We start from the raw sequence: 21,222 nt of genomic DNA, 5'->3' as shown, positions 1-21,222 counted from the left end.
ATCTCTGACATTTATGCTTTGTAAACAACATTGGTGATAAATGCTAGATAATGCACTAGGGTGTTCTTTTTTTCTTTTTTTTATTCAATTACATCGATAACAGCTTCCACTAACAACACAAAAATACCAAATGTGAAAAGGGAGGCAACGCGTCATTATCTTTCAAAAGTTCAGGTCACCTGAATTTAAATATTCGGACAACAGAAAAGTTTCATTAATGTGGTCATAAATTACCTATTGGCGTAGAATGATATTTTGATGTCAACAACAAAATCGGAAAAACATTATCTCTCTAACCTGCAGTAATAAATTAAATTGAACTGATTTTCATAAGAAATAAGACTTGTGTGCATCATTCTTTAAGCATCTAAATTCGTTGCTTTGATTAAAAAAAAAAAAATTAAAACCATTGTTACGTCAGGGGTTTACTGGGGATCTTTTCCCTCCTTGACGTCATGTTGTGGAAATCCTCGGTCACGTGAGATACAGTTGTGGGGGTGGGGGTGGGGTGGGGTGGGGGTCCTTTCATTTTTATTTTTCATTAAAATATCTCCATCGAGGGGGCTGCTAGAATTCTTCAGCATTTTTCTCCTACACAGTCTTTATTTCAGTCAGTGAAAGTTTGCTTTGTATAACATTGTCTGAGTTTTATTGAATTTAGGATAAGTCTCGTGTACTTATCTTATTTTCAATAAAGATTGGAAATCAGTATACGACTACATTAAATTAATTTTATTCAGTTCTCTGCAATTCCTTTAATTCTAGGCTGATAATGTAAGAAGTTATAAAATTAAGCAGGATATGGAATTGCTGTATTTTTCTATTAGGGATGAATTAAATTCCATTAATTTTAAAATGCAATATCACTCGGTGGTATTTGACTCTTTGTAAAGTGGTATTTGACTCTGTATAGCGTTTAAAATGCATTCAATTTTCAATTTCTTTGGAGGGGGAATACAAGGAGGGTCGTTATTACCCTGATTAATTTCATATTCTTAAATTCAATTGGACCTCTTTGACATTTTATGTTCTGTATACAACAACTGCAGATGTTTGATACCTGGCACCTATTTTTATACAATTCCTTCAATTACACATAAATATAGCGAGAGACCGCAAGAAAATGGGTGAAAAGGGAGGTCATCTGCTCTCTTTGTTGATATGTACTTTAAAGCAGAGTATACAGTGGCTTTAAATTAGAACACTTCTACCGGTATATATACAAATTCAAAGTAATGGTTATTGCCCACATATAAAACAAATAACAACAATGATAGTAATGGCATGGCATAGCAAAAGTGTTTCATACTGATGACATTAGTGATATTGTATATATACTTGTGTCTGTAAATGACAATTATAGGTCCTCAAGGCACCGACTTGTCTTCACTAGTGTTTTTGACTTTATGTCAATGACGTTGCAGGCAATTTGTTAAATCTCTGTATATCATATACAAATGACGTTTCTTTATTAAATCTCCTTTCACATACACCTGTTTGACAGAGCCTTTTTTGTTCATGACGTCGCATAAAGTTACGTCAAAATGGCAAGACTTTAACGTAATCTTAAATAGAGCGGTCCTTCGGATGAGACCGCAAAAATCGAGGTCCCGTGTCACAGCAGGTGTGGCACGATAAAGATCCCCCCCTGCTCAAAGGCCTTAAAGAGTCCCGGAAGTCAAATATACAGTTTGGTTTATCTTATGTATTTTTCAAAATAAATACCGATCGCAAAATTATCTCAGTTATTATGTAATCAATACACGATATAATGGACAAAAACAACCTATTTCGTAAATTCACACCTTTACGATACCGAAAACGAGACTGAAAACGTGATACCGGATCTGACGTCACAACCCATCATTGGCGGTTTTTTCACAGCAAGACGAGAGTACAAGAGAAGAAAATATTCGAAGAGAAATGGCAAGTAAGAGTAAGGGACGCATGTGTGTAGTTGCAGGATGCAACAACAGACCCTCGGACACCGTTTCCGTCCATGTTTTCCCTAAGGACGAGCGACAGAGAGCAGCATGGACTCGATTTGTGAGACTGACCCGTGCAGACTGGACAGGACCGTCACAGTATACTGTTGTTTGTAGTGCACATTTCACGGACGGATGTTTCGAGGCTCAGTTTTCACTGATGAGGGAATTTGGAATTCCTGCGAAAAAACGCCTCTGCCCTGGTGCGATTCCATCGCTTTATCCGAAGAGGAAAGTGGACGACCTCAACCTTGCCTTCCTCTCTTCGCCCGAGCCTAAACCCAAGCGCCAGGCTGCCGCCAAGCTGGAGAAAAATAGGGTAGGTCGTGTGTAACTTTATTATGAAGATTCCATCGGTAAGAAAGTTGATAATTTTTATTGTAGTCTGTGGCGTTTATTTAGCTTTATTGACTTTATAAGTTACAATACCCGAACATAGGCCTTTTTGCAATCCATCACCGGTAATGGTGACGTCTCCATGTGGGTATTCTGGAGAGGGCTGTATACAACTAACCGACATATAGTATCACACTGGTACATAAGTACTTATGAACATATGATGATCATTAATGGAAAGATACGCCCTATGAAAGAATTTTGAGGTATATTATTTAATTTTGACGCCCCAAACGCACCGAGTCCTTTGCTACAATGAAGAACGAACTTAATAACTTCGTATGTTAATTTTTGACTTTCAGTCTAATCTTTGTCAATAAACCGGATATAGGGTATGCCTGTGAGACTTAGATAAATGATACGAAAGTGAAATTGTTTTTTATGTACTTGAATTGGTTAAATATAAGGAATCCGTTTACATAATCATTTCTTGGAAAAGGAGTGTTGTTATGACTGTGGTGCCGGCACTTAGTATGCGGAGACACAAACCGTACAGTCGTTATAAGCCACACCAGTGGAAGTGATGAATTGAGGACGTAACTGATGAAATAAAGTCGTGTCTGATAAATGTCTGTGTGAAATCATTATGAATTTATCACTTACTTAACGCCGTAAGTGAAATTATGACCAGTTCATATATACTCTTTAAAAATTCTTGTGGCTTTACAGAGTTACGTCCCTTGTATACAAGCGATTTAATTACGAACTGATTTTTGTACGTACACAGTAGCAACAACCACGCTCGCTAGGTGGCGCGTCATGTTCCATTTTTATTTCTACAGGAAAAGTGGGACGAGGTTCCACCCTATTTTTTACGGGCTAGTATGGATAAACCTAGAGCCTACGAATGATGCGAAGTTGATCGTTCGGATCTAAAATAGCTATATTTAACGTATCTCACGTGATTAGGCATATTCCAGAAAATCCCTTTGAGATTGAAGGGATTAAGCAGAGCGAGTATATGTAAACATTTACTTAACGGTGAAATACGCAACAAAGAGTGACATATTGATACATTTTATGCATGAATAAATTATACTGAGGTCAAACATGGACGACAATTGCCCGTGTTCATATAGTATTTGATTGATTTAGATATCCAAGGAAAGATAACTCCCATTATTAACGTACTCACAACGTACCGGTGGTATACAATAATACAATGTTTATACATTTCTGAATGATGAGTGAATCTTTATTTTCATCAGAACCTTTTCCATCATACTCGCAGACCAGGTCCCCATTCCCCTACCAGTGTCAATCTGTGACTGAATTAGCAGTGCGGTATTTAATTTGATATAGTCTAGAGGAAATTCGAAATATGGTAGTTACATTTCTTCCTCACTGAATTAGCTGGATTTTTAACGTTTAAAGAAAAGTGGGGTATGGACTGGGGGGTTAAAAATGCTATTTGCCAAATTTTCAACAATATTAATTACAAGGCAAGGCAAAAGGGGTCATAAGCTACAGATGATGCAATTTTCACTTGCAAGTTGCACTGCCACAAGTTACACTTAATAAGTGACTTACTTACAGATAAATAAAGTAACTTACAAATATTTTATTTATTTATTTATCTATCATTTCATCTCATTTTTTTTTTAATATCATGGTTTGTACTTGTAGAGTCATCGCAATAAAGGGACATTAATTATTAGTGTTACAAAAAAATCTGATCATGCAGTTTTTAAATTTCTGAATTTTGAAAAAATAAAAATAAATAAATAATACATTCTGATACCACTCAGCCCCCCGACTGGCCAGATATTTCTGCTTCCGTCAGTTCTGATGCAACTAGCTCAGCCCCCAGACTGTCCAGAGAGTCCACTGTTTCGGTAAATTCTGATAATGATGCAACTCAACCCCCCCAACCCCGACAGCTCTACCAGAAGTTCTCGGAAAAGACTTGCTGTTGTTTAATAAATCAGTTTTCCTATTAATTGTACTTTTGCTCCTGTTCATCAGTTCATTAGGCTATAGCCCAATCTTATTAAATTTAAGATCGTTGATCCGCTCCGTATTCCTCTTCCTTTCGTGTATCTGTGAAGTCCAGAGGTGAGATATATTCTTTCCAAAACAACTAAGAATGTTCATGGAACAATTTAGTATTAATTGTTTTCCTTTTCTGTTGTATGCCTTATTTCAAGAAATAACTTTCAGGTCACTTTTTAATGTGAAATGGAACATTTTCAATTTTTGACAACCTGACGGTAGGGGTGTTTAAGGCCCTATACCTCATTTTTGTAAGGAAGTGGAGTAAAAGGAATCCAGAATTGGATTCAGCATGCTCAAAATTGGTAATTACACCTGCTTTTTATTGTTTTGGGTAATGGTGTTTCAAGAAATAAAGTTGGGTCACTTTTTGATGCGAAATGAAACATTTTCCGTTTTTGGCAACCTGACGGTAGGGGTGTTTGAGACACTATATCTCATTTTCTATAAGAAATTGGAGTAAAAGGAATCCAGATTTGAAATCAGCATACTCAAAATTGGTAATTACACCTGATTTTTATTGATTTGGGTAATTTTTAAAAAATGGGTGGTGGTTGCTATACACAGTACAGATGTTATTTCTTATAATCGATATGGAACAATATATCCCTCTGGGGCCATAAAACCGAAATAATGTTACTTTAATTTTCGCTATATATGAAAATAATATACAATATACATGTAACTTGGGACAGTTTACGCATTATGAACCGTATAGCAGGGTTTTTCCCGCGGGGTTATAATTTTGGCTTATTTTAGCGGTTAGATAGCGTTCCGCCAAAATTTCAATCGCCAAATATGCATTCAATTGCGGCTTCAGTATTTGAAAGAGAGAAAACTCTTCCCTGTCCACCAAAATTTATTCCGCTAAAATTATTAGCATATTTTTCAGCCAGAAAATCACCAAATTTTAGACTCGCGGAATATACCCGCTATACGGTATAAAAAGCGTAAGCTATGTCAATCTACTTCATACCGAATCAGATGAGTAGAAATTACTCTCATTCCTATTCATTTGATTTAGTAAAACGCATTTGATATAATTTGATGAATGTTTCTTATTTATTTATTTTTAAAAAATGAATGATGCGTAACAATATTGCCGTAGCAACAAAATGGATGCCAATCTTTTTGTGATGTCATTCCTAGGACGTCATAAGGCGGGGTTTAAATAATGGTCACGTCACGTAGGGGGAATCTGTAGCAGACAGAAATTTGTTGGAAAGTAAAAACTGAGCCAGAGTTTTTATTAAAAAAGAAAAATACAATGTACCAAAATCAACCGGGAATTTTTTTTTTTTACTCTTCCTACATGTGCATTATTTCTGTTTTACTTTGGTGATGGTTGTAACATGTACAATGCACCGCCCCTTTTATGAAAAAAAAAATAGAGCCATGAAAAATGATTTATTAAAGCATATAATCTTCAATAAACCTCTTGACGCAACAATGATTAATGAAGTCAGGGGTATATAAAAAATACTGACGGGCTGTGTTATATCTAGCAACTAATGATGCATGTTTACTTATGTTTTTATCTCATTAATATTTTCTATACTTTTGTTGATATATTGACTAAATCTTTAATACATTTCAAAAAGATGATGGAAAGTTGTCCCAATCCCTATATACAAATATCAAAATGTAATGTTCCTTAGGGATCCGGGTTAGATGAGGTCCTCAGTACCCCTTGCTTGTCGTAAGAGACGACTAAATGGGGCGGTCCTTCGGATGAGACCGCAAAAACCGAGGCCACGTGTCACAGCAGGTGTGGCACGATAAAGATCCCTCCCTGCTCAAACTTCAAAGTCTGTAAGCATAGGCCTAAATTTTACAGCCCTTCACCGGCAATGGTGACTTCTCCAAATGAGTGGAAAATTCTTGAGAGGGGCGTTAAGCAAAATACAATCAACCAATCAATCGAAATGTAATGATTCTAAACAGGGATGTGTCATGTCAGGCTTCCTGTTCCTATTGACAATAGACCACGTGATAAAAAAGCGGTGGATTATCGGGTGAAAGTTTATGACACAGTATTAGAAGACTTGGATTCTGTGGACGAACGCATACCGACAAAGAAACAAGAGTGAGAGAGGAAACAGAGAGAGTAGGATTGAGTCTGAAAAGCAGGAAATGCAAGATAATGAAAAGACAAAGCAAAGGTTGGGGAAGATGATGTGGGAGATGTGGAAGAGTTTGTTTACCTGGGAGCAAGAGCGACAAGATCAGGAGGAGGATCACCAGACATCAAGATCAGGACAAACAAGACAAGGACAGACTATAGACGACTATGGGGAAAGTATGGAGTGCAGCGAACATTGGAGTTAGAGCGAAGGTCAAGCTATTCCAGTCACTAGTGAGGCCAGAGCTGCTATATGAAAGCGAAAGGTGGAAGGTGACAAAGGCAGAGAAGAAACGAGATGCATTCCAGTTCAGATACTTGCGGGGAATCCTAGGGATAAAGCGACATCAGATGGTGGCAATAGGGAAATGGCAGACAGGGCGGACATGAAGGCAATAAACAATGAACTGAGGAGACGGTGGTGCAGCTGGATAGGACACGTGGTATGGAGGGAAGGGGACAACGATTGTGAAACGGCGTTAGAGTGGACACCAGAGGGGAAAGGACACGAGGTACGGAGGGAAGGTGACAACAACTGTAAGACGGCTTTAGAGTGGACACCAGAGGGGAAAGGACACGAGGGAGACCGAAAACAACCTGGAGAAGGACAGCAGAAGCAGGAAGAAGTGCAAGATGGAGAAGCTGGGATGAGGTCGAAATGGTAGCAAGAGACAGTGATTTGGAGATAGAGAGGTGAGTGTGTGTGTCGCGGCCTTTTGGCGTGGAGAGAACTAACTAAGGATTGTGCACCTATACTCACAAATCTATAATGTACAAAGGTTTAATTTATTTTAAAAGAGGCATCGTCGGATACCCACGGCTGATTTCTTCATTTACTCGTCATTACCTATCTTAAAAGACGAGATCTCCCGTGGGCATCCGACGATGCAGAGGAGGATGTACACAAAAATTACACATACACGTGTTTGCGATAGTATCTCACCACACTACATGTGATTTATAGCCGTCAGTAAGTACCCCAACCTGGAGTGACAAAATAAAAAATTAGATAAGTGAAAAGGAAATTCAGCAAAAGTCCTTTAAAATGTAATTTGACACTTATTTTCAAATTAAGAAAAGTGTCAAGGACATAAAAACGGACGGAGAATACGGAATTCGCTTATATGATACCTTCCGGGAGGATAGATAGACAGTGACAAAAGGTCCAGGAGGTTTACACAGGGACAGAAACGATTTACATTATACACATTACGTAACGAGCAAGATTACTGACTGATTTTTTTCTCAGATAAGAAACAGTTATCTACAACTTGTGGGTTTTTTTTTTTTTTTTTACAAGGAAGTTGGTTTGTGCAGAATTCCGTTACTCAAGTGCATTTAATCTTTCTTTTTTATATCATTTGGGGGGGGGGGGGACATGGGCATACACATTAATTAAATCCATTAAATCTATACAAATAAATTAAATCTATACAAATAAATTAAATCTGTACAATTAAATTAAATCCATCCCTGATTCTGCATTTGGTTAATTGTTACTGACAAGAAATCTGCGACGTAAGAGGAGTACCAGTTTTCTTTATTGATTGAACTTCTTCTCAGGGGGACTGCAACTAATTGATAACTATGTAACTCCATGAGCAAATTGGATTTTCCGTAAACAATACATTCAATCAAGAAAAAATATTGAATGTATTAAAGAAGCATGGAATGTTGAATATATGAATACATGTATATATATAATCGTAACATTTATCTTGATGCATGGTCGAAAGTATTTTGTATAAGAGGTATAGCTCAAATATCACAAAGTTGTGAATTTAAAATTCATAATACCGGACAAGAGGAATAACTCTCGTTCTCAATAGAAAATTTCAATCCTGTGCGCATGCATTTTCTCTAAATTATAAGTTGACTTCTCTGTCTGCAGTACTATGAATGGTAAACATTTTATCCAGCAAGGATTAAGGCATTAGTAAACAGGAATGATTGGTTCCCATGATAAACGATCAACAGTTTCTGAATAAATCAACATCGTAAAACTTTCGAAGACCATGTGCTCACAGAATTCACTCAGGATATGTTACCAGGGCCGTAAATTACATGGAGGCGGAGGAGGCAGCTGCCTCCTCCAACTTTTGAGCCAAAAAAAATTAAAATTTAAAGTTCATTAGAATTTATGTTGTTTCCAATAACTAAGAACATGATACCTCCCTTAAAAAGCATTCCAAATCTTTCTTTTAGAATGAGTTAGTCAAGTAACATCTTAGAAGGCCCTAGAATCAAGGATTTTGCACAAAACGTGTTCAGTGTCCTAATTTCCTGCCTCCTCCAAATTGAAGGTTAATTTACGGCCCTGGTTACAATATAGAAAACCATCCTTTCACTGGCTAATAGTGTGATATCTACAAAAAACACTCAAACAGAGAGTAGGAATATTATGTGCGTTGTCGATTTTTTTTTAGATGTTGATATTGACAAAATCTAAATGGTGAAGCTATTTTTAAAAAACCTATTATGAACACATCGCATATGGGTAATTAGCTGCAATAATGTAGCCTTCTCTGATTTTTTTTTTTTTTTTTTTTTTTAGGGAGAGGGCTACAACTCCTTAAGATCTCTGTAATGGTGCAAATGCGGGAGTGATTCACTCCCGCAACATTTGCGCTCATTCTAAACATTTCCTGACTTTCTTTACGTAAATAAAATGATATTCTATGTTTCTTAGTCAATATATAAATTAACAACCTGCAACTTTAGATTTGTGAGGCTCTATTCTACCGTTTTCAACAATTTCGATAAATTCCAATTTCTCGATTCATATTTATGCGCCATGTTTGATGTACTGAAGTTTCAACTTCCGGTTGTCAAGTCATTTGCATATGCCATATAAGGTAGTATTTACATCAATGGACAAGTATGGAGACGAAAGCTATTTCGTCGGTATTGAAAAGGTTTAATTTAATATCAAGTTAAAAGCCGAACAGCAGAGTGTAAATTCTTTCTGCAACAATATCATTTTCCTTTCTTTGTCGAAGTGGCTCGAGTAACTACATTTTCGCGCTGATTGTCAATGTTTAGGCTTTTCATTAGCTCCACCTACGAGATCTCGCGATAACAAGCATGGCGGAGCAGACGAAGAATTTTGCATGCTGTACATTATATTTAATGAAAAACACCTTTATTAGACATGCCCGAGCACAAAGTTTGTACTCCTTTTGGTGTAAACAACATTTGGGACTAATACAGAGAGGTTATTATCGGTTATCATTAAAATTATTTTGCACCATTACGGAGATCCTATGGAATTGTAGCCCTATCCCGAAAACGTCAGAATAAAAAAAAATTGGATAGGGCTACATTATTGCAGCTAATGGGTGATTTATATCAGTTGAAGCAAAAAAAAAAACAAAACAAAAAAAACAAATAAATAAATACCCCCCCCCCCCAACCCCAACCCCCCATAAAAAAGAGAAAAGAATAAAAAATTGATGATAAATGCGAATCGTTCGAAATATTATGAAGTATGCCAAAGTGAAGCGTCACGCCTCATATCCTCACGGATAACTCCGTTTACCTGATCAGGATATAGGGCTCACGGCGGGTGTGACCGGTCGACAGGGGATGCTTACTCCTCCTAGGCACCTGATCCCACCTCTGGTGTGTCCAGGGGTCCGTGTTTGCCCAACTATCTATTTTGTATTGCTTATAGGAGTTATGAGATTGATCACTTGTTCGTTATCTTCACCTTTCATATTTTCAAAAAACATACTTGCATTTTCGTTTCATAATTTCTGTCGGAATTCAATAGACGTAGAAAATTTATCAAGATTTAAACGTGCATTGTTCACAACTGCAGCACATTCATGAAGAAATATCTATCATTGCAATTGGTAAAGATATGAAAGGCAAAAACATTGGAATTGTAGATATGATAAACAGTATTGATAGCAACGGCAAGCTCTATAGCAGAAGATTATAGACCATGATATCATATATGCGTATACTGTGCATGTCCCCATAAACTGAAATTAGCTAATTTGTGCGAATTAAGGAGCTGGTCAATCTGATTAAAATCAGATCCTCGATCCGCTCCTTTATTTCTTTTGATTTGTCGCTACTCGAGGATCTGAATCAACTCGCTTAGAGGTCACGTCCCGGTGACCTTTCGTCCAAGAATATATAATTAGGAAGCAAAACCTTTTCCACCAATCAAAATTTATGTTTGAAAAGCGACTTCGGAAAGAATCACAAAATGGCTGCCGAAGAATTAGAAATCGCGATTGGAAAAGTTTTGCGGAAGTTTGGGATCGATAAACTGAAGAAGGAACAAAAACAAATGCTTGAACTGTTGTTGGAGAGAAAGGATTGTATGGCTGTTTTGCCGACAGGCTACGGGAAGTCTCTTCCTTATCAAATGCTGGTGTCTGTGAAGCGTGAACTGGAGATGGAAGACGACGCAAGCAAGGTTATCGTTTGCTCACCATTAGTTGCTCTGATGCTGGACCAATGTGAGAGACTGAATGGTATTCCTGGTATAAGAGCCGTGCAAAAAGGTTAATTTTACATCATATATCCTATATAAATAATATACACGGAAAAACAAATACAAACACGTACCTACAGTGTATTATCATTTATAGCAAGCACAGGAAAAACGATCGTGTATGCATTCGAAATAAGCCATGAGCCTTTCAGATCTTTATTTTATTTTTATCTTCTTTTTGTTGGAGTGGGGTGGTGGAAAAATTCGTATAATCTTAAGTTACAACCAAATTATATTCAAAGAAATCTCAGTTTAAAAAGAAGTTAAGAGTCACAGACTCACAAGCCATGACAGTTTATTGTTATGAAAAAAGCACATTTAGAAATCATTTCTTGGCAGGCAGCACTTACGAAGACAATAAAACATGCAGCATACAAAGCAAATGGAGCACATACAAGTATCTATATATTTGAAGTGCACATTTGAAATAAGAACTGTACATGTAGCATATATTGCATTGTAACAGATACAATATGTATGCAATATATATATATATATTAGTGTTTTTAAAAATTTGCAATGTGTATAAAATTAGCTCCTCAATCCGCTCCTTTATAATTTGTTGCAACAATATGCTAGCTAACTATATGGAACCACTTGCTTCTTACTTGGACTTGTATCTATTCTAATCACCAACAATACACATTTACAAATGATGACAACATTTTTAAATTATACTAAATTATCATAGATGAAGGTCAATTTCAAATACATTTGAAAATGCACTTATAAAATAAGTATGTATAAAGTATTTGATCGAAGTAATTTGACAAATCAAATGTGTAGAAATACATTGTTTTTAGTGTACATGTAAGGTCTTTATTTTTGTAGGAAGTAATGCAGATGATGAAAAGGATATAGAAGATGGGAATTTTCAGTACCTATTTTCCTCACCAGAAATTTTGGTTGGAGACAAAGTTTTCAGATCCAAATTGCAGCAGTATAAGGTGTCAACTATAGTTGTTGATGAAGTCCATACAATTTCAACATGGTAAGTTTTTTAGTTGTATCATTAGGCAATAAAAAAATGTCACTGCGTGTACTGTAATTTGTTAAAAAACGGGAAAGTATGGGAGCAAAATTGTGAGATTAACAGTGCCTATAGCAAAATGGTAAAAATAAACTCATCTTTTGTTTGCCTAATATTTTCTCAATTAATCATGAATTAGTACATGTAAGAATAAGTGAAAATTAATGTTATGATACATAATGTATAGCAACAAAAATGTAGTTGAGAACTTGTAATAGCTGCAGTTTGTATCCAATACTTTATAGGCATATATTTTGATGTTTATTTTGCAACATGTAATTTTAACATATAATTGTATAACTTTTAATATAAATGATATTTGGTATACAGACCAAGGTGTTTATACACTTGTGTGGATTCTCCATAGATTTTACAAATTTTGACGTCTAGAGATCATTAATCATGACACCAATAGTAAAAAGTCATCAGGTTATTAACAAAATTAAACTGACCGTTTTCTTAGATTATGGTAAAAAATCTTATAAAGTAACAAAAATGGGTCTGTTAAAATGCATAAGAACCATACCATCTCATTTCAATGATCTTTTTAATGTGTTTGCCTTAGCAGTCACAGTCTTTTGAATTAATGAAATGATGCTACAGGTAAAACACATATGTGTTAATTAATAGGTTATTCGCTTTATAATTTTGGGTTACAAATATATCCAAAACATCACATTCTATATACAAGAGGTCCACAGTCACCTGAGTATTAGTTATTTAAGTGCCACTAGTGCCAAGGAAATCTAGATTTAAAAAAAACTCTCCTGTTTTGAATACTAATATTTAACAAACCTTGCAGGGGTCAAAGTGATGAGAAGAAAGAAGCCTTTCGAAAATGGTTTGGGGATATTGGAGAATTGAGATCCTTATTTCCACGTGCATCTATCCTAGCATTGAGTGCCACTTGTACTAAAAAAATTTCTCGTAGAGTATACAAGGTTTTAGATCTAGGTGTGGATACCATCGAGATCAGAATTTCACCTAACAAACCTAACATTAAAGTAGCAGTTCACAAGATTCCAAACAGCTTGGAAATGTCAATGTCCTGGATTGTGGATGCTTTAAATGAAGAAAAACTGCCAAGATGTATTTTGTTTTGTAAATCTATCAAAGATGCATCAAATATGTATACTTATATTGTTACCGAGATTCCAAATTGTACAGTGGTTGAAATGTTTCATTCAGAGACTCCAAAGGAAAATAAAGAAAAAATCATTGATGGTCTAAAAAATCCAAACAGTGACTTGAAACTTCTTATTGCTACAACTGCCTTAGGTATGGGAATTGATTGTGTTAATTTTAACAATGTTATTATATATGGTATGCCAACCTGTGTTGTAGATTTGATACAAGAGATTGGTAGAATTGGGCGTGATAGTCAAAAATCTGTTGCTCTAATTTTGTACAACTCTTACTCTTTTCATGTTGATGATGAAGTAAAAAACATTTTAAAAACTACAGAATGCAGACGAAAAGCAATGATGGAACCATTTTTAAAAGAAAAAGAGCTGGGTGAATTAGAAATGGGGAGTGAGTTTTGTTGCGATTTGTGTTATACTAAATCAGATGAAAAGAGTTCCATTTTTGGGGTAGAAAAGCTCTTCTTTTGTCCAGATTTTGACACCGAGAGTGATTTTTCAAATAGTTCCAGTGAGTCTGACCTCAGTCAACAAGATGTCTTGTCAGATAACTCTGACTAACAACATGCTTATAATATATTTATTTTCTTATTGATGTTTTTTAAGGTGGCTCACTACACCCTGAAGTAGTTTCTCAAATTAGTACGAATTGATTTAATCATAAAAGATATGATGATATATAATATGTATGTACGCCAAATGTCAGAAAATATGCAAATTTGGATAAAAACATGATTTTCAAAACAATTTTTAAGACATATGAACAGAAAACACTGGCGGATTTGAGAACTCGATATCTGCGTTTCTTCAGCCCAATGCTTCAACCAACTGAGCTACGATGACAAACAAATCAAATGATATAAATAGTTTTACAAATAATTTAAATCGCCATCTTGTGACGTATTGTCATAAAGAGTATGAGCTTTAGTGTAGTGAGCTACTTAAACATGAAATGTTTGGAATAGATATTATATTATCTTATTGATGTGTTTACACATGAAATGTTTGGAGTCGATATTAAATTATGTCAAACATTCAAAGTGTTGTTTAATTCTTGTTAACTAATAGACCTCAAGTAAACATAAGCTCTAAATTTATTGATATTAACTATTTAAAAATTGATGGGAAAAAAATCAGCATTGAATGCTTATACCTCACTGATAGTCTACTAAGAATAGAGTTAAGTGATGTATATATATATGAACCTCAACAAGTTAGGAGCACTCAAACTTGTGATCTACAGTTTAGCAGTCCATGTGCTAACCTACTGAGCTACTTGGCTAGACAATATTTGAAATCCATAGAATAGTTTTGCTGATATTCATATTTTCATTCATGTTTTAATAGGAAGTCAGCCATTATGATGATGTAGAATATCCCCTTGAGTTTTATTTGTAAATGAACTCTAACTCTTGTTAATGTGCACAACCTTTGTTATCCTCATCTCTGAAGATGTTAGAAATCTATGAAAGTTCACTTGAATTGTTCAGGTGATTAAACCATCATAATTAAACATTTTATCAATAAAAACAAATATTAAATATGCATTGACTTTTACTACTGTTAATTGTTACAGCTGTATTTCAATAACTGTTATGTTGAAAGAACAATTCTCTTCAGCTTTAAAATATGACTTATGACCAAGTCAAAACATGTACGATAGTTTCATTTTACGAGATTACTGTATTCCCTTAACTGACTAGTTATAAAATTGATGTTGAGGAACAGTAATATCACAATGTAATCTACAATCAAAGTACTGGTATCAACAATATAGTATGTCATAAATAAATAAATCATTACAACCATATATACAATATACTGTCACTTAAAAAGTGTATGGAAATGAAACCTATATGTGCTTGTTTCCAAGACGGTGAAAAGCAACCAGAGGCTTGTGTCTATGGACAAGAGTGGCAAACCCTTTAAAACAATCATTGAAAATGTTTTTGTTTGTACACAGAGATTTGCATTTTAGCTTTCGACCTTCCACAAATGTAAATGCATCAATATCAAACAATTGAGTTACAATTTTCTGAACATCTTCAGCATAAGATGGGAGGTGATGAAATCCTTTTCTTGTTGTAACATTACAAACAGAATCAAAGTGTTTTACAAAGTTGACAATATGAGGAAACTCCTTGGAATGTCGCAGAATGCTTTCTTTTGTTTGGAAACCTGAACAAACAACTTTGCTATCTCTGTTGAGTAGCTCCACATATTCGTCAAGGGCCATGTTGTTATTCTTTCCCCCTTGTAAATTAACACATCTATTAGCAATTAACCGTTCCTTCTGCTCCCCATTCAGAACACCCTCTGTTAAAGAAACAAGGTGGATAGATCCAATAGCATACTTAGTTTTGTTCGTTTTAACATAAATTGGAAGTTCATATTTCGCTGATCGTACACTACGGTGTCCATCGGCCATATCAACTGCTGAATCCAAGTTCTTGTGCAGTAATGCAAGTTTGAATAAAAGTCGACAATGATCTCCCAATTCGTCTTTCACTTTTTCATTTGAAGGTTTCGATATTGGGGTTTTGGCACCATGCACCTTCTCTTCATGTGCTTTCAGGGACCCAACATATGCATATGATTTGGGACAAAAGTGATACTGGACTCTGTCATTCTCAAGATTGGATAGGTAATAGTTTTCTGGATGGCTAATGTCAGTTATGATTTCTCGGAGATCATGCATGATGTCATTTTGTGATTCAAAAAAATACTCCTGTAAAATTTCACGACTGATTCCATTTAACCAAGAGATCTTGTCATTTGATGAAAACTTTTCAAAGTCAATAGGCAATGGAATTTCCTCATCAGCATTTCTGTTGAATTTCTTGAAAAACAGAACAATGCACATAGCATCTAAAATTGTGTAATACAGAAGTTTGTATGGGCGATACGCATTTTTCACATCTCCTTTGACATTCCTGGCATCCAATAGATTTCTAAAATAGCATGCAGTTCCTCTGTCTCCTCCAGAATCTGTGCTGTAGGTGAGCCTGCAGATAGCCTGAAAATAGGTACATATAAATGTTAAAATAATGAATACAATTTTTTTTTTATACAAGCCTGTGGCACTTTTTTTTTCAAGAGGGAGAGGCACCTTGGAAGTTAAGTTGAGACTTGAAAAGCAAATGAACAAGTACATGTAGTTGCAAGATCTTCAAAATTGCAGGATTGGGGAGGGGGTTCATCCTTTGCTACATGGGTTCTAGTCTTGCATTCTTCTCAATCACTATTACTACAAAAAAACCAAAATGGGGGGTGGGGGTGTCACACAATATATCATCATATATATTAAGGATATCAAACTTTGTATGATACCCCTAAATGCCCATACCAATGGATGACTATTTTAGACATGGCTTAGAGTCAGAACCCTGGGGTTGTCAAATTCACAATTTGGTACATCCCCATTTGCTTCTTTGAAATAGGCTTCATGGGTGCAGGAGTCCTGAAATTTACAATTTATGTCTCCTTTTTCCAAAAAGATTCTTCTTGGAATGGTATATAGTTATGAAGAGGAAGTAAAAAATTTCAATTGTTAATGGACGACAGAAACATATGGCTGAGCAATAGGTCATCTGAGTGACTCGGGTAACCTAAGAACATATAAACGCTACTGAAAATCATTTTAAAAATTGTTTAAGATAGTAGATACCTCCAAGAAATTCATTAGACGATGAAAGTCTTCAATTTTAGAGATAAATCCTTCAAGTCTGGACTCTGCTGTCTCTCCATTGAGAACTGACTGCTGTGCACATTGTACACGTTCATCTGTTAGTCTGTCACCTATAAAATAGAATTATTGTTCAATGGGATGGAATCTTCATCTTTACACATACCCATCTTTAATCATATGAAAATCAATAACCAACATTACAAAACCAGAGATGGAGTAATTCAAAAATGTAAATAAATAGCTGTATTTAAATACATGTTATAAGTAATTGGATGTATTTGTAATCGACTTTACTTTCAATTACAAGTAATTGAATGTATTTTAAACATTCTGAAAAGTACAGTATTTTCAATTACATCCTTTATTCAAACTTTAAAATTTGAAGTTGATTGAATGAAACTGTCTAAAAACTGTTTTTCAAGGGTTGTTTATGCAATGAATAAATGCCTCATTATGTCTAATTTATTTTTGAAATAAACTTCAGTAAATGCAATGTATTTGGTTCAAAGTAATGGAGAGTAATTTATCACAATGGTTAAAATCAATGTACATTATGCACTTATAATTGCATGTAATTAACAAAATCATCAATGTAGTTTAAAGTATTTAATTATAGTTTCTATGTAAATGATCCCATCCCTGAAAAAAAAAACACATTTTCAATTAAAGTACATTATAAATGTTCTGGAAGGAAGATCCTTGTTTGGGAGTGAATGTATATATACATGTACATGTAAATCTAATTCCTGTCACACTAAAGTATTGTTGGTCAGACAGATAGTAAATGGCATGATTAAATCAAATTATAGGTGTCTTCATCTTATGCTCGGCATAAATTTGAAACTGTTTCAAGTCATCATTTCATAAAAAGTGTTGATGGATGGATAGACTGATCAACAATTTGAAATGATAAGTTCCCACAGCTCATTAAGATATATAATAAAAGACGTACCACCAAAAAACACTGATTCCACTATGTGATCATCTTGTAATGGAACATATTTGGACTGCAAATCCCGAAGTAGCTGAATCATATCGGCTGTCTTTGTCTCATTTGTATCGAATAATCCTAATGGATACTAATCAAAATAAGGAACAAGCATAAATTTTCATGTATTGAAATATGTTAAGACATGTCGATTTTCAAAACGTTATTGAAAAATTACCTGTTTTGTTTTTTCACCTGCTTGTGCACTGTATGGATGAGTCAGATGAGCAGGATAAATATTGGCAAATTCTGCTTTCATCTGAGGAACTCCCTTGATCACTGAAGTAGCAAAGTGGAAGACAAGTTCATCCATCAGAATAGTTTGTTCCTCAATGGATGGTATGAATGTCTCCAATTTAATGTCAGTTTTCAGTTCATCACTATTTTCCACACCTCTGGCAGTTGGAATTATCCTATCCACAACCACAACAACATTGAACAGGTGTAATGACAAAGTTTTCTGTTGTGATGTCCTGAAAGTATAGGAAAGGTATACTGTAACTAAGATATCGACATTGTCAATGAGAGTTACCTTTATTGAAGTGGTTACATGTGAGAGACCACAGTACATTGACTTTCATTAATATTACATGTACTGCAGTTATTGTTACGACTGATGAACACATCATGTGACACTATAAGTTTAAGTACCAAAAGAACTGCTTACCTGAAAGCTGGGAGAATGTTTTTGTCCCAGTTGTCTCCGACCAACTGATACTTCACATTTCCTCCTTCTGACCAATCTTTCTTCAACTGAATAACATCTTCATCCAGTTTGTCAATCCAGGATGCCAACTTGTTGTGCACAGATCCAGGGCTTACACAAAGTCCAATTTTAGCAAGTCTTTGAATATCCTATATGAAAATGAAATAACTGTGTATTTACAATGGCCAAGTTATTGAAAAAAATTTGCATGAATCAGGTATGATCTTCATCAGGTCATTATTTCTTTATTGTGTTTTACATGTCTTACCCTTTGAGTGCATCCACCATGAACAAGCAAAAAAGCAATACAATAGTGCAGCCCAGACATTTCTTGGCTACGGCCATGACATCCTGTTGCAATTGTGTGCAAGATATTCATAAACTTTTTCTCTGATGGTGCCACTGGAACATCACTGACAACTGCACTGATTACCCTCAACAGGTTAGGAGCACGCACTTCCAAATCCTTATGAAATTTGTTCCATGTAAAGGTCATCATACTGTCATGATCCTTCTTCAGTAACAGGGAGCCTGAATTTCTTTTGCAAATTGCTTTGGTTTCTGCCTGAACAATCTTGGTAGCTGCCATAACCACATCATCAGGGTTTGAGGAGGCAAGCACATCAAGCACAGTTTTTTCAACATTGTCCGACTTGAAAATAGCTTTACACATTTTCTTGTGAGCATCATTCATTACCAGCGCTGTCCGCTTTCCACTTGGATAGGATATAGATATCTATCAAGTTATAAAAGATGTCTGAATACAAAAACACATAGCAAACATCTTTGTATATATGAGATACGAAAACACAAACAGCAAACATTTTTGTACACATGTGATACAAAATACAATAAACCTTATTCAGTTATCAAAATAATATTTAAAAATGAAATGAAAAATACTTTATATGCAATAGTCGTAATGTACATTTTATTCATATATAATTACCTCATTCTCGTCGGATCTGGCAAGTCAATATGGAGTTAGTTAAAAAGAAATGCACCTGAAATTTAAGAGAAAAATTCTTAACATGCATGCAAAACAGGAACTTTGAAACAGAAACTGGAACAAAAGGCCCATGAGCCACCCACTCACATAATCCATGATGCTTCATATATGTACTCGGAGGTCATTTGGATCATGTGGACGATAAACCATTTTCAAACTCCTTACTCTTAAGTATGTCTTTTACAAATTTAAAATTACTACCTGAATTAAGGAGGTATGCTACACCAAAGAAATTTGATGTAGATGAAAAGTGTAGGTTATGTACAAAAATATTTTGAATTTGAAAATTTTCAAATTTACTTTATTTTGTCAAAAAATACAGTTTTAGTAGAAGGTAATCTGAAAAAAATTTAAAACCCCTGCTGGACTCGAACCTGCGACGTACAGTTCAGCAGAAATAAAAGAGAGAAAAAAAAAAAAAAAGCAGTCGGTATTCTAACCTACTGAGCTACTCGGATAGGTATTTAAATTGAAAAGGAAAAGTCAAATATTGCTGATATCGATTTTGTCATCCATGTTTTTAAAGGAAGTCAGCCATTATGACGATGTAGAGTACTACCTTAATGATTTGAAATTAATTTTACATTGCTACTAATTTTTAAGAACAAAATAGAAGTTTTTTCTTGCACAAGGCCAAATAAAACAAGTAATGCTTCAAAAAACATGTGGTGCAAAAATTGGATTGGGTTATACAGATGTGTCATTTAATTAGTAGTACATGTAGTGCAAAAACAATTCAAAATAGTGACAGGACAATATCTTCCTATGTCCAGGGTGAATTTACCCTTGAGTATGTGACCTAAAAATCTAATAGGGTCATCTACTATTTAGGGTGTACCAATGTGGGTGTCAAATGATTCTTAAAATATAGGAGACAATATATTGCTAAGTTCAGTTAGACACTTGACCTATAACCATATGAACCCAAAATAAATAGAGCTCATCTACTCCTTATGATGAACCAGTGTACCAAGTTCGATGTATGTCAAACAAAGGGTTTTCAAAATATTAAGCACAGTATTTCCAATGTCCAGATTGGATTGACCATATGACCGGAAAATCTACTCATAATCAATCCACATAAGAAACATCATGGATATTATTTAAATCAAGTGCATGCTGAAAATAATTGAGCAGACCTGTGGTATACTAACTTCTTGTTTGAAAGGGGGGGGGGTGCACAAATGCACCTATTTGGTTGTCATTTTGCTCTCTGTATGTATATACTGTCAGGCAGGGTGATTCCTACCAATTTTGATAGATAAGGCATCTGGCCTGTATGTAAAAACTAAACACAGTAAATTATGCTATCCCTATGGTCAACATACATGAGCTTCACTCAATGATGCTTTTTGCCAAGTTTGATTAATAACGGTCAAATGGGTAGTAAATGCTAAACGTTTACTGATAGAGATGGTCAGACAACAGGTGATCAGAAAAACTCACAATTCAAGAGAGCTATAAAACAATAAACCAAATAAAACAACAAAGAAACTAAGCAAATGTAATTTACTATATATATTTATAAGCACTATTAAGCTATTAAAGCAGATGAGAGCAATGTTCTAGGGTGGTTTGGATTAATCTCTAATATTTAACCAATTCTTAAAGAATATTGGAGAGAAAATAAATAATAAATAATATAAACAACTTTTCT

The 21,222-nt window shown here is 35.0% G+C and overlaps 3 protein-coding genes across 5 annotated transcripts in view; 2 read left to right on the top strand and 1 right to left on the bottom strand.

The window, feature by feature from the left end:
- Positions 1–1,720: 1,720 nt before the first annotated feature.
- LOC130053612 (uncharacterized) overlaps positions 1,721–21,222 on the top strand; it is a 27,607-nt gene continuing 8,105 nt past the window's right edge. Inside the window, exon 1 of the mRNA XM_056160972.1 lies at positions 1,721–2,304. Coding sequence (XP_056016947.1) covers positions 1,924–2,304 — 381 coding nt within the window. The 5' untranslated portion in view covers positions 1,721–1,923. The remainder of the gene's footprint in view (positions 2,305–21,222) is intronic.
- Positions 10,525–14,208, top strand: LOC125649449 (probable ATP-dependent DNA helicase RecS). Of its 2 annotated transcripts, XM_056158449.1 has the most exons (3): positions 10,525–11,012; positions 11,834–11,993; positions 12,835–14,208. In XM_056158449.1, exons 1-3 carry the CDS (start codon positions 10,712–10,714, stop codon positions 13,733–13,735), a joined length of 1,362 nt encoding a protein of 453 aa, XP_056014424.1. In that variant the 5' UTR covers positions 10,525–10,711; the 3' UTR covers positions 13,736–14,208. The 2 variants fall into 2 exon arrangements, with proteins under 2 accessions (XP_056014424.1, XP_056014425.1); XM_056158450.1 differs by lacking the exon at positions 12,835–14,208 and having other exon boundaries at positions 11,834–12,060.
- Positions 14,362–21,222, bottom strand: part of LOC125649436 (uncharacterized) — a 7,523-nt gene continuing 662 nt past the window's right edge. The window contains exons 1-7 of one of the 2 annotated variants that reach the window (XM_056158448.1): positions 19,506–19,974; positions 18,825–19,292; positions 18,518–18,705; positions 18,029–18,323; positions 17,815–17,941; positions 16,842–16,972; positions 14,362–16,190 (exon numbers count right to left, since the gene is read on the bottom strand). In XM_056158448.1, the coding sequence (XP_056014423.1) occupies positions 15,027–16,190; positions 16,842–16,972; positions 17,815–17,941; positions 18,029–18,323; positions 18,518–18,705; positions 18,825–19,250 (2,331 nt within the window). In that variant the 5' untranslated portion in view covers positions 19,251–19,292; positions 19,506–19,974 and the 3' untranslated portion in view covers positions 14,362–15,026. Of the gene's footprint in view, positions 16,191–16,841; positions 16,973–17,814; positions 17,942–18,028; positions 18,324–18,517; positions 18,706–18,824; positions 19,293–19,505; positions 19,975–21,222 lie in introns of those variants that run through there. The other variant, XM_056158447.1, reaches the window with a different exon arrangement.

Source organism: Ostrea edulis, chromosome 3 (genome assembly GCF_947568905.1).
Source record: "Ostrea edulis chromosome 3, xbOstEdul1.1, whole genome shotgun sequence".
NCBI lineage: Eukaryota > Metazoa > Mollusca > Bivalvia > Ostreida > Ostreidae > Ostrea > Ostrea edulis.
This window is presented reverse-complemented; position numbering and strand designations above follow the sequence as displayed.